Source organism: Marmota flaviventris, chromosome 3 (assembly GCF_047511675.1).
Source record: "Marmota flaviventris isolate mMarFla1 chromosome 3, mMarFla1.hap1, whole genome shotgun sequence".
Taxonomy (NCBI): Eukaryota; Metazoa; Chordata; class Mammalia; order Rodentia; family Sciuridae; genus Marmota; species Marmota flaviventris.
This window is the reverse complement of record NC_092500.1, coordinates 157,322,926-157,341,056: the sequence shown is the minus strand read 5'-3', so window position 1 is coordinate 157,341,056 and position 18,131 is coordinate 157,322,926. Positions and strand designations below refer to the sequence as shown.

Here is an 18,131-nt window from a genome sequence, read left to right as displayed (position 1 = left end):
AAATAAAAAAGGGAAAATTCTAAACTTCTGAAGACCATCAACATTGTCCTCTTTCCCATAAATTAATTTCAACATAAGTCTTATATCTGAAGCAAAGTTAAATCTATGACTATGAAGCCACAACCAATTTTGAAAGATTTTTGAAGCAGTACCTGCTTCTTTGAGATAGAAGAACCCAGGTGTACTCAGCACTTCCATGTGTCTGTGTTGGGGTTTTCTCCTCCATCTGCACCTAATGCCAGCACCATGGACTAAGAAACCTGAATTCGCTGATAGCTGTATTCTCCATGGTTCCTGGATTGGACCTGAAGTATTGTCAACCTCTTGTCGAGTGAATAAATAATTGATCAATGAATGAATAAATATGACTGTAATCACCTAACCTCTACATTTTATTCCTAATTAGCCCAGTTATTCTCCTGCCTTGTTTATGGCCTTGAGATCTGACAACCAGTCCCAACTGGTTTCCTCCTACATTAGCATCTGGTAATTCTTTTGAAGGGCATTTGCCTTGCCCACTAATTTTTCAAGCTTTGCTTCTCCTATTTCCTTCAGTTCCCTATTGTGTGGCAATTACATTAGCTGCTTAGCAGACGCACCAGAGATTAGAAGAGAGGAATCAGTCAGCTTTGTTCAAACATGTTTATTCCCACAGTAGAAAACTCGATGAAAGATGAAGCTAAAAGCATTGAGAAAAATAGAGTTTTGGAGATTATCTGGATGTAATTGCCTGTGTTCTTCCTTCTCATTACTCTAGATAAATGAGAGTTCCCTATAACTAAAAATATAATAATGACTTCATAAAGTTGTGAAAATAAAATCATATGTGCAGAGCACTTAACATATAACAAATATTAACTCTCCTTTAATTCAAATGTATAAAAATCCTTAAATATTATTGTTACCAAATATTGTATCATCTCTTCATCCTGACTGTGAGATGGCAGTAATGTGTTTTAACAATTTTATGGTAGAAAATTTAAGTTTTGAAGCTGAAAGTTCAGGATTGAAGTTGAAATTTATTAGAGATTCAGAATGGAAACTTAAAGTAACAATTTTTCAATATGCTATTGAGTGTGCTATTGACTAGATAAATGACTTCCAGATACTAGAAATGGGACAAAGGAAGATCCAGGAGTGACTTCAAGCAGAATTTTACCTAAGTAGACTCTCTGCAGGCACGTTACTTGCTTTCACATACACTACCCCCTCAACTAAACCCTCTTGCATGCTTACCTCATGATAAATAGAACTTTCAGGATCTGGAGAAAAGTGAGGCTGAGGCTTCTAGAAATAGACCAAGCTGGGGATGGCAAATGTGTTTCATTTCAAACTTCAACTTCAGTTACTTTGTATAAAGCCTGCCAACACCATTCTGCAGAGACCCTTGAGATATCCCTCCTCGCTGGCAAAGAACATCCTGATCCATTAGTGATGTCTGCCACAGGGTAAGGAGGGGAACAGAGTGCCATCACCTGTGCCCTGCATTTGCCAAACCTGTTCTTTGTCCTATTTTGAATGCTTTGCAGATTAGCTCCGTACAGCAGTATTTTTTTTTCCTAAGCCACCCTAGCAATAAAAATTTAATGTGGGAAAATTTTTAGGAGGTCAAAATTTGATCAACAGACCTAACTTTTACCCCTTTTTAAAATAATACTAAATGTCTTGAGTCCTCTGCCAGAAAGACGTTAGGATTAGGACCTTTGAGAAACTTAGCAAACATGACTGTATCACACACATCTCATCCAGAGTGTGCTGTCAAAACTGTAGAACTCCAAGATTCTCGGAGCTCAGATAAGAAGGTGATTTATCTTTGATCTGCTACATAAAGGGAAGACAAGACTGATTTCCTCTTCTGATATATGCACTAACTAGATTATTTTGAGTTTAATTTTATGCTTTTTAAGTGCACTTTAGTTTGAGTTGTTGAGAGTTGATAAACCTCTCTGTATATACATCTTAAAGCAGAAACCATGACAGATGTTATTTAAACTATCCATTCAGCTCTTCTTTCGGTTGTAAGCTGCTGCCTCTTTGATTAACCCAATGCAATGGCAATGTTCCATGTTTTGAAACGTTGGTTTTATTATTATTCAGATATGGTGAGGCCAACAGATCAGTGGGTAACTGTCATTGAAAGATAGTCTGTACTTATAGTTCCCAAGAGCAAGGGACGTGCCCCACATGACAGGGAACCACTAGGTGGTGAGCACTAGGATCTGTCAGAAAGCAGAAGGAGGGAGTGGGGAAATGTGGCTTATGGCTTCCACAGAAAGGGAGAGGTAAGGCTGGATAAGCTGATTTAGCACTGATTTGTTTAGATCATTTCAGTGGGCCTGGGGCCTAGGAGATGTCACTAAATGTCCATACCTGGTTTTGGGTTGATTAGGCAGGTAGGCAGTGGCTCTGAGTAAGAAAAGCCCAACAGAGAAGGTAGAGGGGATACTGGTTTTAGACTAGTTAGTTTGTATATGAAAGTCATGCTCTTAATATCTCTAAGAACTGGCCAGCCTGAAAGGGGCTGTCTCTCCAGGTTCAGCAAAGCCCAGATGTCAAAGAAGCAGAAATATTGAAGATAAAAAGGCATGATTGAAGCCAGGTGCAGTGGTACATTCTGTAATCCCAACAGCTTTGGGAGGCCGAGGCAGGAGGATGGAAAGTTCAAAGACAGCCTCAGCAAAAGCAAGGCACTAAACAACTCAGTGAGACCCTGTCCCTAAATAAAATTCAAAATAGGGCTGGGAATGTGGTTCAGTGATCGAATGCCCTCGAGTTCAATCCCCAGTAACTGCCCCCCACAAAAAAAAGGCATGATTTATACTCCCATGTGCCAAACACAGTGCTGGAACCTAGTGAAAAAATTATTTACCTTGGAAAACTTACATTCTAATAGGATCCAAAAACACATGAAGAACTAATTTCATTATAAAATCAAAAGTTAAGTACCATAGTTTGGTACAGACAACGTATTAAATCCATCGTTGCAGAATATCCATTATATATTAATCTGCCAGTGTGTAGGTGTATTTCAAGTATTTTGTTGTGCTTTCTGTTAATTATTTTTTCAGCCTTGTACTTATTATTACTCACTTTATAATTGGTCTTTTTATAAGATACAAGTACTATGGAATTAATGTTTTAGGAAAGCATTCTGTAACATAGGATGTTAGTAGGTGCTAAATGAAAAAGGATCACATGGTCAAATAAAGTTGGTAAATGATAAATTAGACCACATTAAACAAATTTGTATTCTGCAGAACATGTCAGAGCCTTTAATAAGAAATGTGAATAGAAAATGTAAAAAACTGAAAAATAATATGCATCATTTTCAAAAACTATTAGGCTATGAATCCCTTCACTTTTTTTAAACAGAAAGCATATTCTAAAGTAAAGCATGACAGATCATATTTTTAAAACACCAACTACATGCAACATACTATGAATCAATTTTTAAATGCATTTTTTTTCAATCAAGAAGTGGCTGATTTTCTAGATGGAGAAAAAATTATAAATACATTTGGTATTGAAAAATAATATAAGGAAACAATACAGAAGGTATCACAAAGTGGTAAATGGTCAATTGTCAAATGAATGGTGTTAAAATTTTTTAAGTAGAGTTGATTGAAACAACCAAAAAGAACACAATTTTATATGGGCCTGTGTGCAAGGACCAGAGATACAAAACACATAGAACATGGTTGTTGTATTAAAGAAGTAAATAATGTATGTGAGAGCTAAGACTCTGCCATGCTAGTGTGGACCAGGACATATCCAACCAGCACTTAAACTTTATATGCACCTGAATCACCTGAGGGATCTGAACTGATTGGTAGCTTTGGGATGAGGTTCAAGATGCTGCACATCTAATAAGCTCTCAGGTGGTGCTAATGCCACTGACCCAAGGATCATACATTAAAGAGCAAAAAGCAGGTGTTGGCAAACTTTTTGAGAGGTCCAAATAGTAGGTATTTGGGGCCATCAGTCAGAATGTTGCAACCCTTCTCTATTCTGTCATTGTCATGCAAAAGTAGTCCTGGGCAATATGTAAATGAGCATTCAAAAAAAACTTATTTATGGACTCTGAAATTTGAACTTTATATAATTTTTGCTGTCAGAAATATTATTATTCTTTTGATTTTATTCTCCCATCTGAAAGTATAAAAACCATTCTTTGCACACAGTCGTGTAAAAATAGGCTTGTAGACAACAAGTTTGCTGAGTTAGAGGATAAGAGACTGTACTCGTGTAGTCAGCAAAAGGTTCTCTATGAAGTACATCCACCCAAAGAAATTAATCTTTGTCTTAAACCTCTATTGTAATTTTCCCATGTTTGTTTTTTTCCTGTAGTAGTGGGTTTATAGCTTCCTTTTGGAGAGTAAAACCACTCTAATGGGCAATATACGCAGACTCCTCAGTGAGCCTCAGAGTTTGCCAGGCATTTTTTTATATCACCTGTAATATGCAATGCAAAACCTTCCTATACACAGAAAATACTGAGCATACGTGTGTGCAGTTGAAATTAATTTGTTGGAGAAAACTTTAGTTTGGCCTTAAGGAAGAGTGATCCCTAACTGAGATTAAGGAATGTTTTGGTCAGCTTTTTTTTTTTTTTTTCTGCTGTGACCAAAAGATCTGGCAAGAACAATTTTAAGGAGGAAAAGTTTATTTAGGGGCTCACTGTTTCAGAGGTCTCAGTCCATAGATGGCTGACTCCATTTCTCAGGGCCTGAAGTGAGGCAGAACATCATGGTAGAAGTATGTGGCAGAGGAAAGCAGCAGGGAATATGACACCAGGAAGCAGAGAGAGACAACTCTGCTTGATAAGGACAAAATATAAACCCCAAAGTTCTGTGCCCCAGGAATCTACCTCCTCCAGCCACACCCTCCCTGCCTACAGTTACCACCCAGTTAATAACTATCAGGGGATTAAGTCACTGATTAGATTAAGGCTTTCCTAACCCAATCATTGCACCTCTAAACCCTCTTACATTATCTCATACCTGAGCTTTTGAGGGACATCTCATATCTAAACCATAACAAGGAAGAAAGTAAGGAAAAAATTCCAAAGAGAGAAAGTGTAAGCAAAGAAGAGTAGACAAGGGTTACACAGGAATCCTTGAGGGCTAGTTAGGGAGAAATGTATCCCTGAAACATTTGACAGAAACAGAGGATTAGTACAGAAAAATGATAGAATATAAAGTTAAATCCAAGTTACATGAAAGGCCTCAATGACAGATCTGAATTTCAGAAAATAGCATGTGTAGTGAAAAGTTTCAAGAGCATTAATCTGATGACAGAATATAGAAAGAATTTATAGCTTGAGACGGAGAGATCAATTAAGACTCAAGCTGCAGTTAGCACTAATGGGTGAGGAACTGGACTATGGTTTTGGAAAGAAAACAAGGAAATAAAAGGCGGGGGGGTGGAGGGGTGGAGGGGAGGACTGGGAAGATGGTTCTGGGCTGGAAAGCTCTCCACAGCTTTATGAAAACAAAACCACAGTGTGCACTAGAATCAGGAATTACCACCATTCTCAGTTGCCCCCCAAAACAGGGTGAGTCACATTGCACAGAGTGCTCAGTTATTTTATCTTCTATAATTCCCAAAGTTGTGTCTGTTCTTTTGTGAGTATCCCATATTTAGTTTTTAGTATGGTTTCTGGGGTTCATGTTCTGAGAATTCACAAACTCATTTGCTTTCTTAACTCTACTTTCAAATTAAATCCAGAGAAATACCTATATTATGCAACTCTAAACAAAGAAAAAAAATTAGTCTTCAGTGTCATATTTTCACAAAAGGATGCCAGTTCCAAAGTATTTTATAAGTGATTAGACACAGAGAAAATTCTCTTGGTGATAATTAAAAGCTAAATGAACAATATGGTTCCAGAGACTTCAATTCTGTTAGTTGCAAATGGCACATTCCTACATATCTCTTTAAAAATAAATCATATTTTAGGACTTGGGGGAAACTTTTTTCTTTCTTTTTTCTTCCTCTTCTTCTTCTTCTTTTTTTTTTAATGTAAAAGCAATCAAATGGTGTTGAGAGTCTGAGGTGTTGGGGGAATAGAAGAAAGAGTGTGAGAAGAAACCTGTGTTAAAACAGCCTGTCGGCCTGTAGCCTTCCACCCCAAGGTCTTGCTTGTTTGGGAAAGGAAAAGTGCAAACCAGCAAGAATGAATTACAGCATAACTGCTATTTCTCTCTGCATCTCAGAGGCCAAAGCGGTCTGCTAGAAAGTTTTATAAATATCAAAAATGTGGAAGGCATTAAATCTGTCACTGCTCAGCTGATCAGAAGGGTCAACAAAAATACTGCCTCCTATGATTTTTTTTTAACACGAGGATAAGTTTCCCTTAATAGATATTTTGAGCCTAACACATATTACTTTTATATTTTCTTTAGATAAGAATAATAGAAAAAATTATATTCAATGTAGGAGGCATTTATTATAAAACATTTTATAAGACATTTTGAGTTTTTGTTCCTTTTAATTTTGTAATCAAAATGATCTTTCCAAGTCTGACAATGTCCCTTATTTCAAGGTTCATAAAATGTGCAAGATGCTTTACAAAGAAAACCTACGGGAATTGTCTAGTCATTAATTTCACGGTCTCAAATGTAGAGTTTCCATGAGTAACATCAACACAGATCTTTTATCAAACAAGCATCTTATTGCATAGCATTCAGCCTTTGGTTTCTGCTTTATTGTTTTAAACATCACCATTTCCTCTCTTAACTCTCTGTCCTTTGACCCCCATTTGGCCTGCAGATGGTTCTGTGAGGGGAAAGAGCTACACAACACCCCTGACATTCAGATCCACTGTGAGGGCGGGGACCTTCACACTCTAATCATTGCAGAGGCCTTTGAGGACGACACAGGCCGCTATACCTGTCTGGCTACCAACCCCAGCGGCTCAGACACGACATCTGCAGAGGTATTCATTGAAGGTAAGGAGGGTACACAGGGAAGGAGTGGGAACGGCCTCAGAGCGTCCTTGTAGAACACTTTGTGTGTGCTTTCCCCATGCAAAGAGCAGAGCTGTGTTGTGCTTCAACCCTCATTTCTCCTGAAAAACTCTATAAATAAACCGTTCTGACACTTAGACATACATTAACTGTGTCTAATGTCAACATTCAGTCCTTCTCATTTATAACCTTTTATCTACATTAACTTGAATTTACTTAAAACATACAGTGTCTGACTTTTTTTTTTTTCTTTTTCAAGTAAATGAAGCATGGGAATATAATTGAAATACCATATCAACTGCAGTTAAACTGCAATTGAGTTAGGAAATCATTTATGGGATTTTCAAGTGATTGAATATTTTTAAATGTTCTCATTTTTAACTGAGTTCTAGAATTGTGACTCTTCTGTTACGGCTCCCTTATTCCTGCTAAGTGTACTATGAATTTGGAGTTACTTGGTGAGACTGATTTTGGAAAATCAAAGTTGTATCAAAAATTGGTAGCAGAGAATGGACTATTTCTTTTGTTCTATTCGTTATTTTTTATAAGACCTAACCTCCAGGAAATTGGAACACTTGATATCAAGGTATTATAGTTTGTAATATTATTGCATCTTGATCAGTACCAGTAATTTAAAACAGATGTATATTGTGCCCAGTGTTTATACTATGTCTAAATCTATAACTTGGTGAACACCTGGTTGATCAGTTACTTTTTAAAATAGTAGTTCAAATATAGAAAGAATATTAACAACCTTGAGATCTCTACTACTTTAGTCTTCATATTCTAAACATACTTTTTAGTTGCAGATGACACAATACCTTTATTTTATTTATTTATTTTTATGTGGTGCTGAGAATCGAACCCTGTGCCTCACACATGCTAGGCAAGTGATCTACCACTGAGCCACAACTCCAGGCCCCTTAATCTTCATTTTTAAAAACTTTTTAAAACTGTTTAATAACACCACATTTCTTCATTGTTTAAAGTGGAAGAAAATTCCATCAAAAATTGACCCCCAAAAAATTAGTTTCAAAGATTTCTCTTACTGCTGACTGAAAGTATACACCTTTACTTTTAATAAACGGACCCACTATGTTGTATTTGAAAACAAAGATCTTCAAGCTCTTTAAGGAATTTCATCCTCTTAATAAATAAAAAATAAATAAAAGTGACATTTTATATGTAATAATAAGTAATACTCATGTGATACTTATAAAATGCACACACATACACATAAACCATTTAAATTTTGTTGTAATCCTTTGAGGCATAATTATTCTGTTCTTACAAAAAGAAAACTGAGACTGAGAGAGGATAAAGGGACTGTTGCAAGTCACATAAGAATTGGAACTCAGGCTGTCTTACTCCATGGTCCACATTCTTAGTTTCTATAAAAACCACTTCGCAAAGGTAATCTGAAGAATGAAAAGAAAAAAAATTTAAAAGAATAGGAAAGATATTCTTAACCACTGTATCCTACTGATAGGTATTCAAAGTGCTACATGAATGAAAAAATAAATGAAAAGATTTTTAACATTTTGCTAATGAGTTAGCAATAAATTTTATTCCTGGGTAGGCAGTGTAGCACACTTCTTAAAGTATTTTAGAATGCAGTGAAGGGAACTTAAACTTCCAATTTAAAAAAAAAAAAACAAAAAACCCTATTTGCTAATAGTGATCAGATTTGTCTCCAAATCCAAGTTCACAAACAACACTTTAAAATGGAATGCTTTATTTGCTTCTAGGATTGCTAGAAATATGGTAAATTTGGATCATACTACTTTTATACTTTAGATGTTAAATGAAATCACATTAGATTTTTTCTTCTTTTTCTCTTTTTTTTTTTTTTTGGGGGGGGGAGGGGTACCAGAGATTGGACTCAGGGGCACTCAACCACTGAGCCACATTCCCAGCCCTGTTTTGTATTTTTATGTAGAGACAGGGTCTCACTGAATTGCTCAGCACCTCACCATTGCTGAGGCTGGCTTTGAGCTTGTGATCCTCCTGTCTCAGCCTCCCAAGCAGCTGTCATGCCCTATTGTGCCTGGCAAAATCACATTAGATTTAAAGAATATCCTGTAACTTAATTTAAGTAAGAGTTCATCAATTTAATTCAAACAACACTTATTAATGCCCTAATAAGTGCTACACAATGTAGTATAAATAAGGTTAAAATAGTCTCTGGGTGTCAGGGCATTCCCAATCTAACAAGGATGAACACATTTTTAAAAAATGAACTAAAACCAGAATATGAAATGATAAGTAATATTGTAAGTGGTATAGAGAAATCTAAAGTATTATAAAGATACAAATGAACTTAAAAAGTTAATTGCAAAATATGTAAGATAAACTACTCTTATATCCAAAAGTCATTTCTCTACCCCTGAAACCAGTTTCAGTATCTAATTCTGGTGGCCCCCAAACATTGATCTTTAATTTTGTTTAAGTTAATAAATAAAATAGTAATTTTTAAAATAGTAGTTAAAAATGTAGAGAGAATACTAACAACCTTGAAATCTCTACTACCTTAATCTTCATATTCTAAACATATTTTTTAGTTGCAGATGACACAATACCTTTATTTTATTTATTTATTTTAATGTGGTGATAAGACTCGAACCCTGTGCCTCACATATGCTAGGCAAGTGATCTACCACTGAGCCACAACCCCAGGACTCAGTGGTAGAAGCTTTAGACCTTGTAGTCCTCTTCTGCCTATGAACTCAACTGGTTGAGCCACTCCACTCGAGTTCTGTATGCAGTGTAGATTTCGTGTTCAGGACTTCAATAAAGATGGTGAATTTCTACTAGAATAGTTTTCCTGGTGATACCACTAAACATCCTTATGCAGCTAACCAGCCATCAAGCATTTGTGACTTTAGATAGCTTGTGTGTGACTTTAGAAAAATTGAAGGGAGGGTTAAAGGAGCTAGACATAACAAGAAGAAAGACCTATTAAGAGTCATCTTTGTAAGACTAACAAAGTGCTTTAGAAAACTGGCTCATTACCTTGTGAAATGTGGGCAATAACTTTTTTCTAGAGCAAGTAATTTTAGTGTATTTTTATCCCTAAGAACAATTACATGCTATGAGAGAGAGCCTCCTAGGCTCATATCATCACTTAAAGTCAGAAGTATTTAAATTTATGAATTTCAGTTCTGCGTTAGTGTCAGGCATGTCACAATGGAGCTGCTTCCTAAGGCACATGGCCATTACTACATCGTCATTTAGTCACTAGGAGGCTATTAGAGGGAAGGAAGTTTTCTGTACAATTTTAAATTTCAATGAAACTTCTGAAAGTTTAACACCCTAAAAGCTGAAAATGGTCTAACTTCTGCCATCCTACACATCAAATTTTAGAAGGAAACAAAAGAAATGATAGCTCAAGAAGAATAGCTAGGGCTGGGGTTGTGGCTCAGCGGTAGAGCACTCACCTAACATGTGCAAGGCCCTGGGTTCGATCCTCAGCACCACACAAAAACAAATACAATAAGTCTATTGTGTCCAACTACAACTAAGAAGAAGAATAGCTAGCATACATTTAGTGTTCAGTAGGAAAATACTGCTCTTAGTTTTTACATGGGATATCTCATTTGATCCTTACAAAAATCACCCAAGTCTACAGTTGAAGAAACTGAAGATGAGGGAGGCTTAGTAGTGATCAAAATGGCATACACACACACACACACACACACACACACACAGGAGTCAAGGATTCAAACCCAAGCAGTCTGACTCGAGTCTTCCCTCTTTGCTGCTACAAAATAAAATGCAAAGTTACTCATTATCATGGGGGCCACTGTGACCCTCACCTTCATGGGGTTTCAGAACTTAGGATCTGAGAATGCCATTTTTTCAGGGCACATAACTGAGCACTTTCCGGCCATCGTCAAGTTGCTACTGTAAGGCAGGCAGTTCCAGCAGCAGGAGCATATCGGTGAACAAGACAGGTGCCGACACTTCGAAGAAGAGGGCAAGGGAGCCAGCAAACTCATAAATGACTGCAGACACCAGCAAGTCTGTGAGGGAAATGGAGGTAGCTGACAGGACAGGGTGATCAGGAAGGCCACTCTGAAGAAATGACAGTTGATCAAAGACCAAGAAGAAGCCCATAGGGAATACTGGGGAAAGGGTTCTACAACTAGATAGGGTCGGATACAAATGACCTGGATGGGGAAGAGCAGAGTGCTGAAGTAACTGAGGAAATCTAGGGCAGCTGGAACATCATCAGTCAGGGTATGTGAGACATGGGGCCTTATGGTCACTGTTAGCAATTTGGTCTGCATTGTAAGTCAAATTGCAATACTGGGAATGGACCCAGGGCCTCAAGCATGCTAGGCAAGTGCTCTACCACTGAGCTACCTCCCCAGCCCTTCTCATTTGTATTTTTAACCGTTGCTTTGACTTATAATCAGGGAGACCAGTTAGAAGCCTCCTGCATTAGGACAGAAGAGCTTCAGTGGTGTTGCAGGAGGATGCGGTATAAATAGGAACAGCTCAGAGATAGACATCAAAAGCCCTGCAGTGGGTTAGATGTGGGATGAAAAGAATCAGGTGTGAATATGCTGTGGATTTCAGCTTTGCCACTTGTGTGGACAGTGTTGCCAATGGAGAAGAAGATGGGGGGTTAAGGGATTGAGTGCTGTGCTGTGAACATAAATTTGAAATCTGTGTCTGAATAGCCAAACAGATGGGAGAAGTCTGTTAGTCAGACATATGAATATAGTCCAGTACACAGAGCGAGAAAACTCTGGAGCCTCCACACATAGATGGTAACGGTGGGACTGGATGCACTCCCAGACAGATCAGCTAGGGAGAAGAGAGAAGGGCCTGAGCCTGAGCCTGTGATACTGGTACACACTGAGGTTCCAAGAAGAGCTGCCAGCAAAAGAGAGTAAGAAAGAAGAGCCCCTGGGGCAGGACAGAGCCAAGGCAGAGTGGTGGGGTGGCGGGGGGGGGGGGGGGGGGGGGGGGGGGGGGGGGAGCGAGGCAAATTGTGTTAGGAAGAAGGAGGGAGGTGCTGGCCACGTCCTCTCCTGCTGAGAGGTCAGTCAGATGAGGGCAGGGAGGAAACCACTGGATTAGGCAACTGGGAATGTTGTTGATTTTAGCAAGAGGGGCTTGGGAATTCAAGAGAAGACCAAAGGTCAAATACAATGACCTGAGTCAAGTTTGCAAAATATGGAAGTAGCAGATATTAGATACACAGTGGGAAGGCTTGCTTGACCACCAGCAAAGAAACTAGAAAAGCCAGTAACTAGATACGTATATAGAGTCACAAAAGATGTTTTTGTTGTTATTGTTGTTACTGTTGTTGTTGTTTTGAGCCAGGAATTTCTAGAATGTGTCTCTATGCTGATGAGAATAGTGCAACAGAGAAAAATATGTTATTTAGGAGAACAAGATGGAAAGCAGAAAGGAAATGGAGTGTGGCCCACAAGTGTACTGGGAGGGGAGGGGAGTGTCCTTTAGGACTGTATGACAGGAGATGGTCTCAAGAGTAGGAAAGATAAACACAAACACATAAAATAAACAGACATCTCAACTTTCCACTCCTGCCTCCTCCTGTGATTGTAAAATGGATTATATAGATCATTACAGTTTTAAGAGCTCCAGAGAGGGTGCCATGGTGGTCCTAAAATACGGTTGAAGGAAGCTGAATTAAACCAGACCTGTGGTTAAGGGGGATTTGGATCCAGTGGCGTGGAGGACAAGGAAGCATTAAAAATGTAGAGGCTGGACAGGAATGCAGAAGTCTGATGTGGGTGGGTGGATGCTGCTTGACACTTATTTTTAGGTTCTGAGTGTTATGAATGATCAGATAAAATGTCGCTGCACTCCTTTAAGTTTGGAAGCGTTTTGTGATGTGATGTGGATAAGTGCTTCTGCTTCCCAGTAAGGTAAAGCCCAAGAGGCCAGGACCATGCAGTACCTCAACATCTGGCAATGGGTAGATGAAGGCTGGGCATAGCTCCCGTTTGCTAGATTTTAAAAACCTGTGAAGGGAACCTGAAGGAGTCTCAGCACACCTTGGGCCCACACATTGTTTAAAAGTAATTTTTTAATAATATTTTATGAAGTGCGTAGTTTCATGCTCTGTGACCTTGAACCTTACTCAATGGCTCTGTGTTCTGTCTCTTCATCTGTACCTGGAGAAAATGAGATTCTTGTCAGGATTGAATGACTTAATCCCCTACAGTGGTACCTGGCACATGATGTAGGAAATTATGACTTTGTTTTTTTTTGTTGGTGGTGCTGGGGATTGAACCCAGGGCCCTGACTGTGACCATGGTAAGTGCACATTCAACAATTGTGCACGCTGTACAACTGACGGTCACTGTTAGGATGCTGATCTTTTTCCTGTACGTGTACATATTTCACTTCACATGCTCTTTTGTACCTTGATTCTTTTTTTTTTTTAATTTAGTCTCTCCTCTCACAAACATCTATCCCTGTCATTAAACATTCCTTTCTCCTGACCAGCAGGTGCAAAGCAGATGACTGGAGGGAGGGACAGAATGGGAGAGGGAGGGGAAGAATCGCCCTGAAGGGAAGGAAGGGAACTTACTGGCACAGAGAGAGGGATTTGATCTATCTTCTGCAAGAGCTGCTCTGACACCTGAGATATAAGGTGACATTGAGATTTTTACAAGGGTTGGACAGGTGCACAAAACAAACAAATGTATTCTCATTCTGGGTACACAAACTTTTTTTTTTTACTCTACCTTTTACTCTGAAAATCACCTATAAAAGGTACCAAGAATTTTTTTTGTGTGTGTGTGGTGGTGCTGCGGATTGAACCAGGACCTCACACATTCTAGGTGCAAGTCCTTAACCACTAACAACTAAGCAGCATCCCTAGCCCAAGAATGACTTTTTAAACAGAGGTCATCAGAACACTTTTTTTTTGGGGGGGGGGGGGCACCAGGGATTTAACCCAGGAGCACCTTACCACTGAGCCACACCCCCCAGCTTCCCAGCCCTTTTCTTTTTTATTTTGAGACAGCGTCTCCCTAAGTTGCTGAGGCTGGCCTCAAACTTGCAATCCTCCCTTCTCAGCCTGCAGTCACTGGGATTACAGGCATGCCGCTGTTCCTGGCATCAGAAGATTTTTTTTTTTTTAATAATTCAAATATTTAGAGTCAGGTGAAAAGTAGCTGCTTGTCTCCCTGACTTCTAGCCACTTAGAGAGTGTCTGGGATCATTCCTGCAGGACATTAGCCACCCCTCTCCTTCTCCAAAACACTTTTATGATTCCAAGAAAACTAGTCTCTCAGGTTTCCCAGCCTTTCTGATAATCGCAGCTTTCCTGGTGACTCCTCCGGGATTCCCCTGCTGGGCTCCCCCCACCTCCTAGTCACACTTCCTCCTGGCCTACAGTTTGTGCTGGATGGTCTGTTGTTTGTTTTTCCCTTTTTTTCTATTACACCCCCTTAGTCCTGCACAGTTAATTTCACCATCAGCCTTCTCAGTGCCCAGACATGTCAGCCCCAATGTGCCAGCCCTGCCCATACTAGCCTCTGCTGCTGCCTTACTACATGCCCCCCTCTACTTGCATGGTCTGCTCGTGTCCCCAGACAAGCTTTGTGATTCCCTTATTCTATGTGTTCATTCCAACAGAAGCTACAGGCCAGCCCTGTGCATGAAGCTAAGCACCATGAGAAACACAGACATGCAGAGCACATGAAAGTCACAGGGCATAGGAAGGTCACAGACCACGAGTTCAAAACACTTGTGTGCAGTCCTGTCACCAACACTTTCTAGTCATATGACCTCATACAAACTGCCTGACCATGTGGTTCTCAGGTTTCCTCTCTATAACTTGGACATAACTCACTTCTTAGGTTCATTATTAAAATAATTAAATGATATAAAGAAAGCGCCGGGCAGACTGTCAGGCAAGTAGTAAGTTCTCACAAATTGATAGTTCCCTTCCTAACCCTGCCTCCGTTCTCAGAGAACTAATAGTTTTCTAGCAGGTATGATAAGTGGCATGTATGATGCAAAGAAGAACACAGGGAAGTCAAAGACAGAGCACATAAAAATGGCTGGGCTGATCTAATGTCAAGGCAGAATACCAAGAAAAGAGTGAGTAGGCTAGACCGAGGAAAGCAAATACTGCAACTATAGGTACAAAGTAGAGCAAGAACAAGGAGGAAAGCCCTCACCTCCCCAGGTCCTGAGGGAGCCCTCCCCTGCCTCCGACTTAAAATTACAACCCCATCACATCCCCCTCTGCCTACACTCCAGCACCCCCACTCCATCTTTTGCCCATTTTCCTCACCACCATGTCCTGTATTTCATTATCTCTTCTATTGCCTGTGTCCTCCAAGAGCACACACTCCACAAGGTCAGGGATTTGTGTATGTGCCTGCTTCACTGCTATATCCCCTCACCTGTGGAATATACCCCAGTGAGTATGTTTGACGCCCTGCATCAGGATGATATGACTTGGAAATGCAGGAAGAAAATCGGGTTGGAAATCACAAAGGCCAATGAAATGTCAGATTTGGGGAGTTTTAATTTTCTGAGACTCGTACATCATCTAGTTCTTTAACAGGAAAGGTGTGCTCTAGGAGCATGAATGAATGTGGCAGGGAGAGAAATGGGAAAACGAGATAAGCATCTATTGCACTAGTCCAGGAGCCAGGTGAAGAAAGCCCACAGTGGATGGTAGTTATAGAAATAAGTAGGAAGGGACGAAGCAAACATTCCAGCCGAGTTACAAAGCATGTCTGTGTTCAACATCAACAAAAGACAAGAGCGTATACCAACAGAGTCACAGGAGGAAATTCTAGACAGCCATTCAAGAGAATTGAGTGAACTTATGTATTCTGCACGTACTGATAGACAAAAGTATCTATTTAGAAGTGGTACTTAGAGTAAGTAAGAATCCATTTGCATAAATATGTACATAAATATATGTGTGTTGATACATTTACCTTATCTGAAAAATACAATCCCAACATGTGCCTGATGGTATTTAGGGAGGTACCCTCAGATCTTAACTATTATATTGCTCAATTCTGTACCATTTGGTTATTTTTCTATAAGCCTGTGTTATTTTGCAAGATAATTTTAACAACCCAAATGAAATGTATTTTATAAAATGAAATATCAAGAATATACTTTTAACCATTGCAGTTACTTTAAGTTTGCCACTTAGAATCTCTTGACGTACAATATGTAAACATTAAAATCTGAGTGCAGTTTACCATTAGACTAAAACTCTGATGTGATTCTCTATTCAAGAATAGAAATTATACAATTGAGTTTGGGAGGGCACGGTCCAAAATCAGAGGCCCTCTTATCCAAGACTGAAGCTACTGTCATATACTTGAATTTATCCAAGAGTCAGAAAATATCTTCTGATTAATGAATAATAAAGAGATTAATAATCCACACCATGTAATCTCCTAGGATTAAAGTTTAAAATCATGAGTATTTTCCCACACAGACACACACATTTATTTCTTTATTTTTAAGCCATGTAAAAGTGTAATTGTGATGGCCAAAGTGATAAAAAATGAAACTGATAATAAAGCTGGCTTTAAAAGCATACTGCTTTAAAAAAAAAAAGAGCTATTTACAATAATTCTTTTTTTAAATGATTTTTTGAAGAGTCCAATAATATGATATGAATCTGAATCATTTTCTATTTTATTGTGTATTTAGACCAAAACTAAGACTTTGTAGTTTACTATTTAAAGATGAGGAACATTACTCTGAAATTATAGATACCACTGAATCTTAACTTTATCCTTATTTTTTAAATGCTTTCCCAGGAGCCAGTTCCACAGATTCTGACAGTGAAAGTTTAGCTTTCAAGTCAAAAGCTGGAGCTATGCCACAGTAAGTACCTATGATTTCATTGCTCATCTCTATAACAAGGAATGGCAACCAAATTTGGGGACACTTATCCAGGTGTGCTGTGCTTGACTGGAAAAGGTCATCTGACAGTCATTGGAAATCCTGTATTTCAAGTTGGAACAAGGTTTAACTTATAAATTTGCCCTCTGAAGTCTGCATTTCATTATCAGTGTGCCCAAACCAACCATATACAAGGGTAGTTTCAAAGACAACCATCTAACTGATAGTAATTCCTATAAGGACATATGGATTATTCAGAAAACATAAAATATCTTAATTATTTGGTAAAAATTACTAGAATTTGGTAGAAAACCCCATTGATGTTGAGATGTGATAACAAATGTCTTTATTTGCTAGTAGACACATGATAGTTACATTCATTCAAACTGCTAACTACCCCAGTTTGATTATTGAACATTGTATATGTGCACCAAATTATCACATTGTACCTCGTAAATTTGTACAATTCAAACAATAATGAAATGATATATAAACTTAAGTCTATCCATTCAGCATCAAATAATCCCAGATTCTAAAGGGACCTTATATGATCATGTACTTAACATCTCTCATTTCAGACAAAAAGCTCAAGTTCAATAAAGTGATGTTACTTGCTTGAGGGTACATGGCCAGCTCTTTTACAATGGTGGACCTAGATACTGACTCTTCTTAATCTTTCTCTTATACCTCAATAACACTTATGCACCAAGAAAAGACAAAAAATGCTCAACAAAATTGGAAACCAGAATGAAGAACAGCTGCTAAATGGAAAATAGCCAAAACTTTGAATTAAATATGGGACCCTAACCCTAAAGATTTTAAATATTTACTTTTAAAGATTAGGCCTCTTCCAAGTATTAGGATTCTCAGGGTTAATACTTTTGAATCTTTTACAAAGATTCTAAATTATTTCACTCAATATCCAGAAGGTACATTCTGTGTTCATGCTGACTACAGCTTTTCAAGCTTGTAAGTTGAGCTTCAATTTCTGAAATAGTGACAGTTGAAGTATACAGAAAGAAACCCAGCTCTTCTGTAGAAATATTTCAAAGAAAAATTCCAGCTAAAAAATTCTAACTGGACATCTGCCTTCCCCTATTTTCCAGAGCTCAAAAGAAAACAACTTCCGTGTCCTTGACAATAGGATCATCATCTCCAAAGACAGGAGTGACTACAGCTGTGATTCAGCCATTGTCTGTCCCTGTTCAACAGGTAATTGTGCCTCAGGCCAGATCCCACAAGGAATTGAATTCATTAGCAAACTGCTTAGTTCTAAGAATATCACTTTGA

The 18,131-nt window shown here is 38.6% G+C and overlaps 1 protein-coding gene and 1 long non-coding RNA gene across 3 annotated transcripts in view; one reads left to right on the top strand and one right to left on the bottom strand.

The window, feature by feature from the left end:
* The window catches only part of Palld (palladin, cytoskeletal associated protein), a 359,420-nt gene that overhangs the window by 127,658 nt on the left and 213,631 nt on the right, over positions 1 to 18,131 (top strand). For both annotated transcript variants that reach the window (XM_027927229.3, XM_027927228.3), the window contains exons 2-4: positions 6,772 to 6,950; positions 16,757 to 16,823; positions 17,948 to 18,053. In XM_027927229.3, the coding sequence (XP_027783030.2) occupies positions 6,772 to 6,950; positions 16,757 to 16,823; positions 17,948 to 18,053 (352 nt within the window). The remainder of the gene's footprint in view (positions 1 to 6,771; positions 6,951 to 16,756; positions 16,824 to 17,947; positions 18,054 to 18,131) is intronic.
* LOC139705267 (uncharacterized) overlaps positions 1 to 18,131 on the bottom strand; it is a 360,401-nt gene that overhangs the window by 180,681 nt on the left and 161,589 nt on the right. The window lies entirely within an intron of this gene.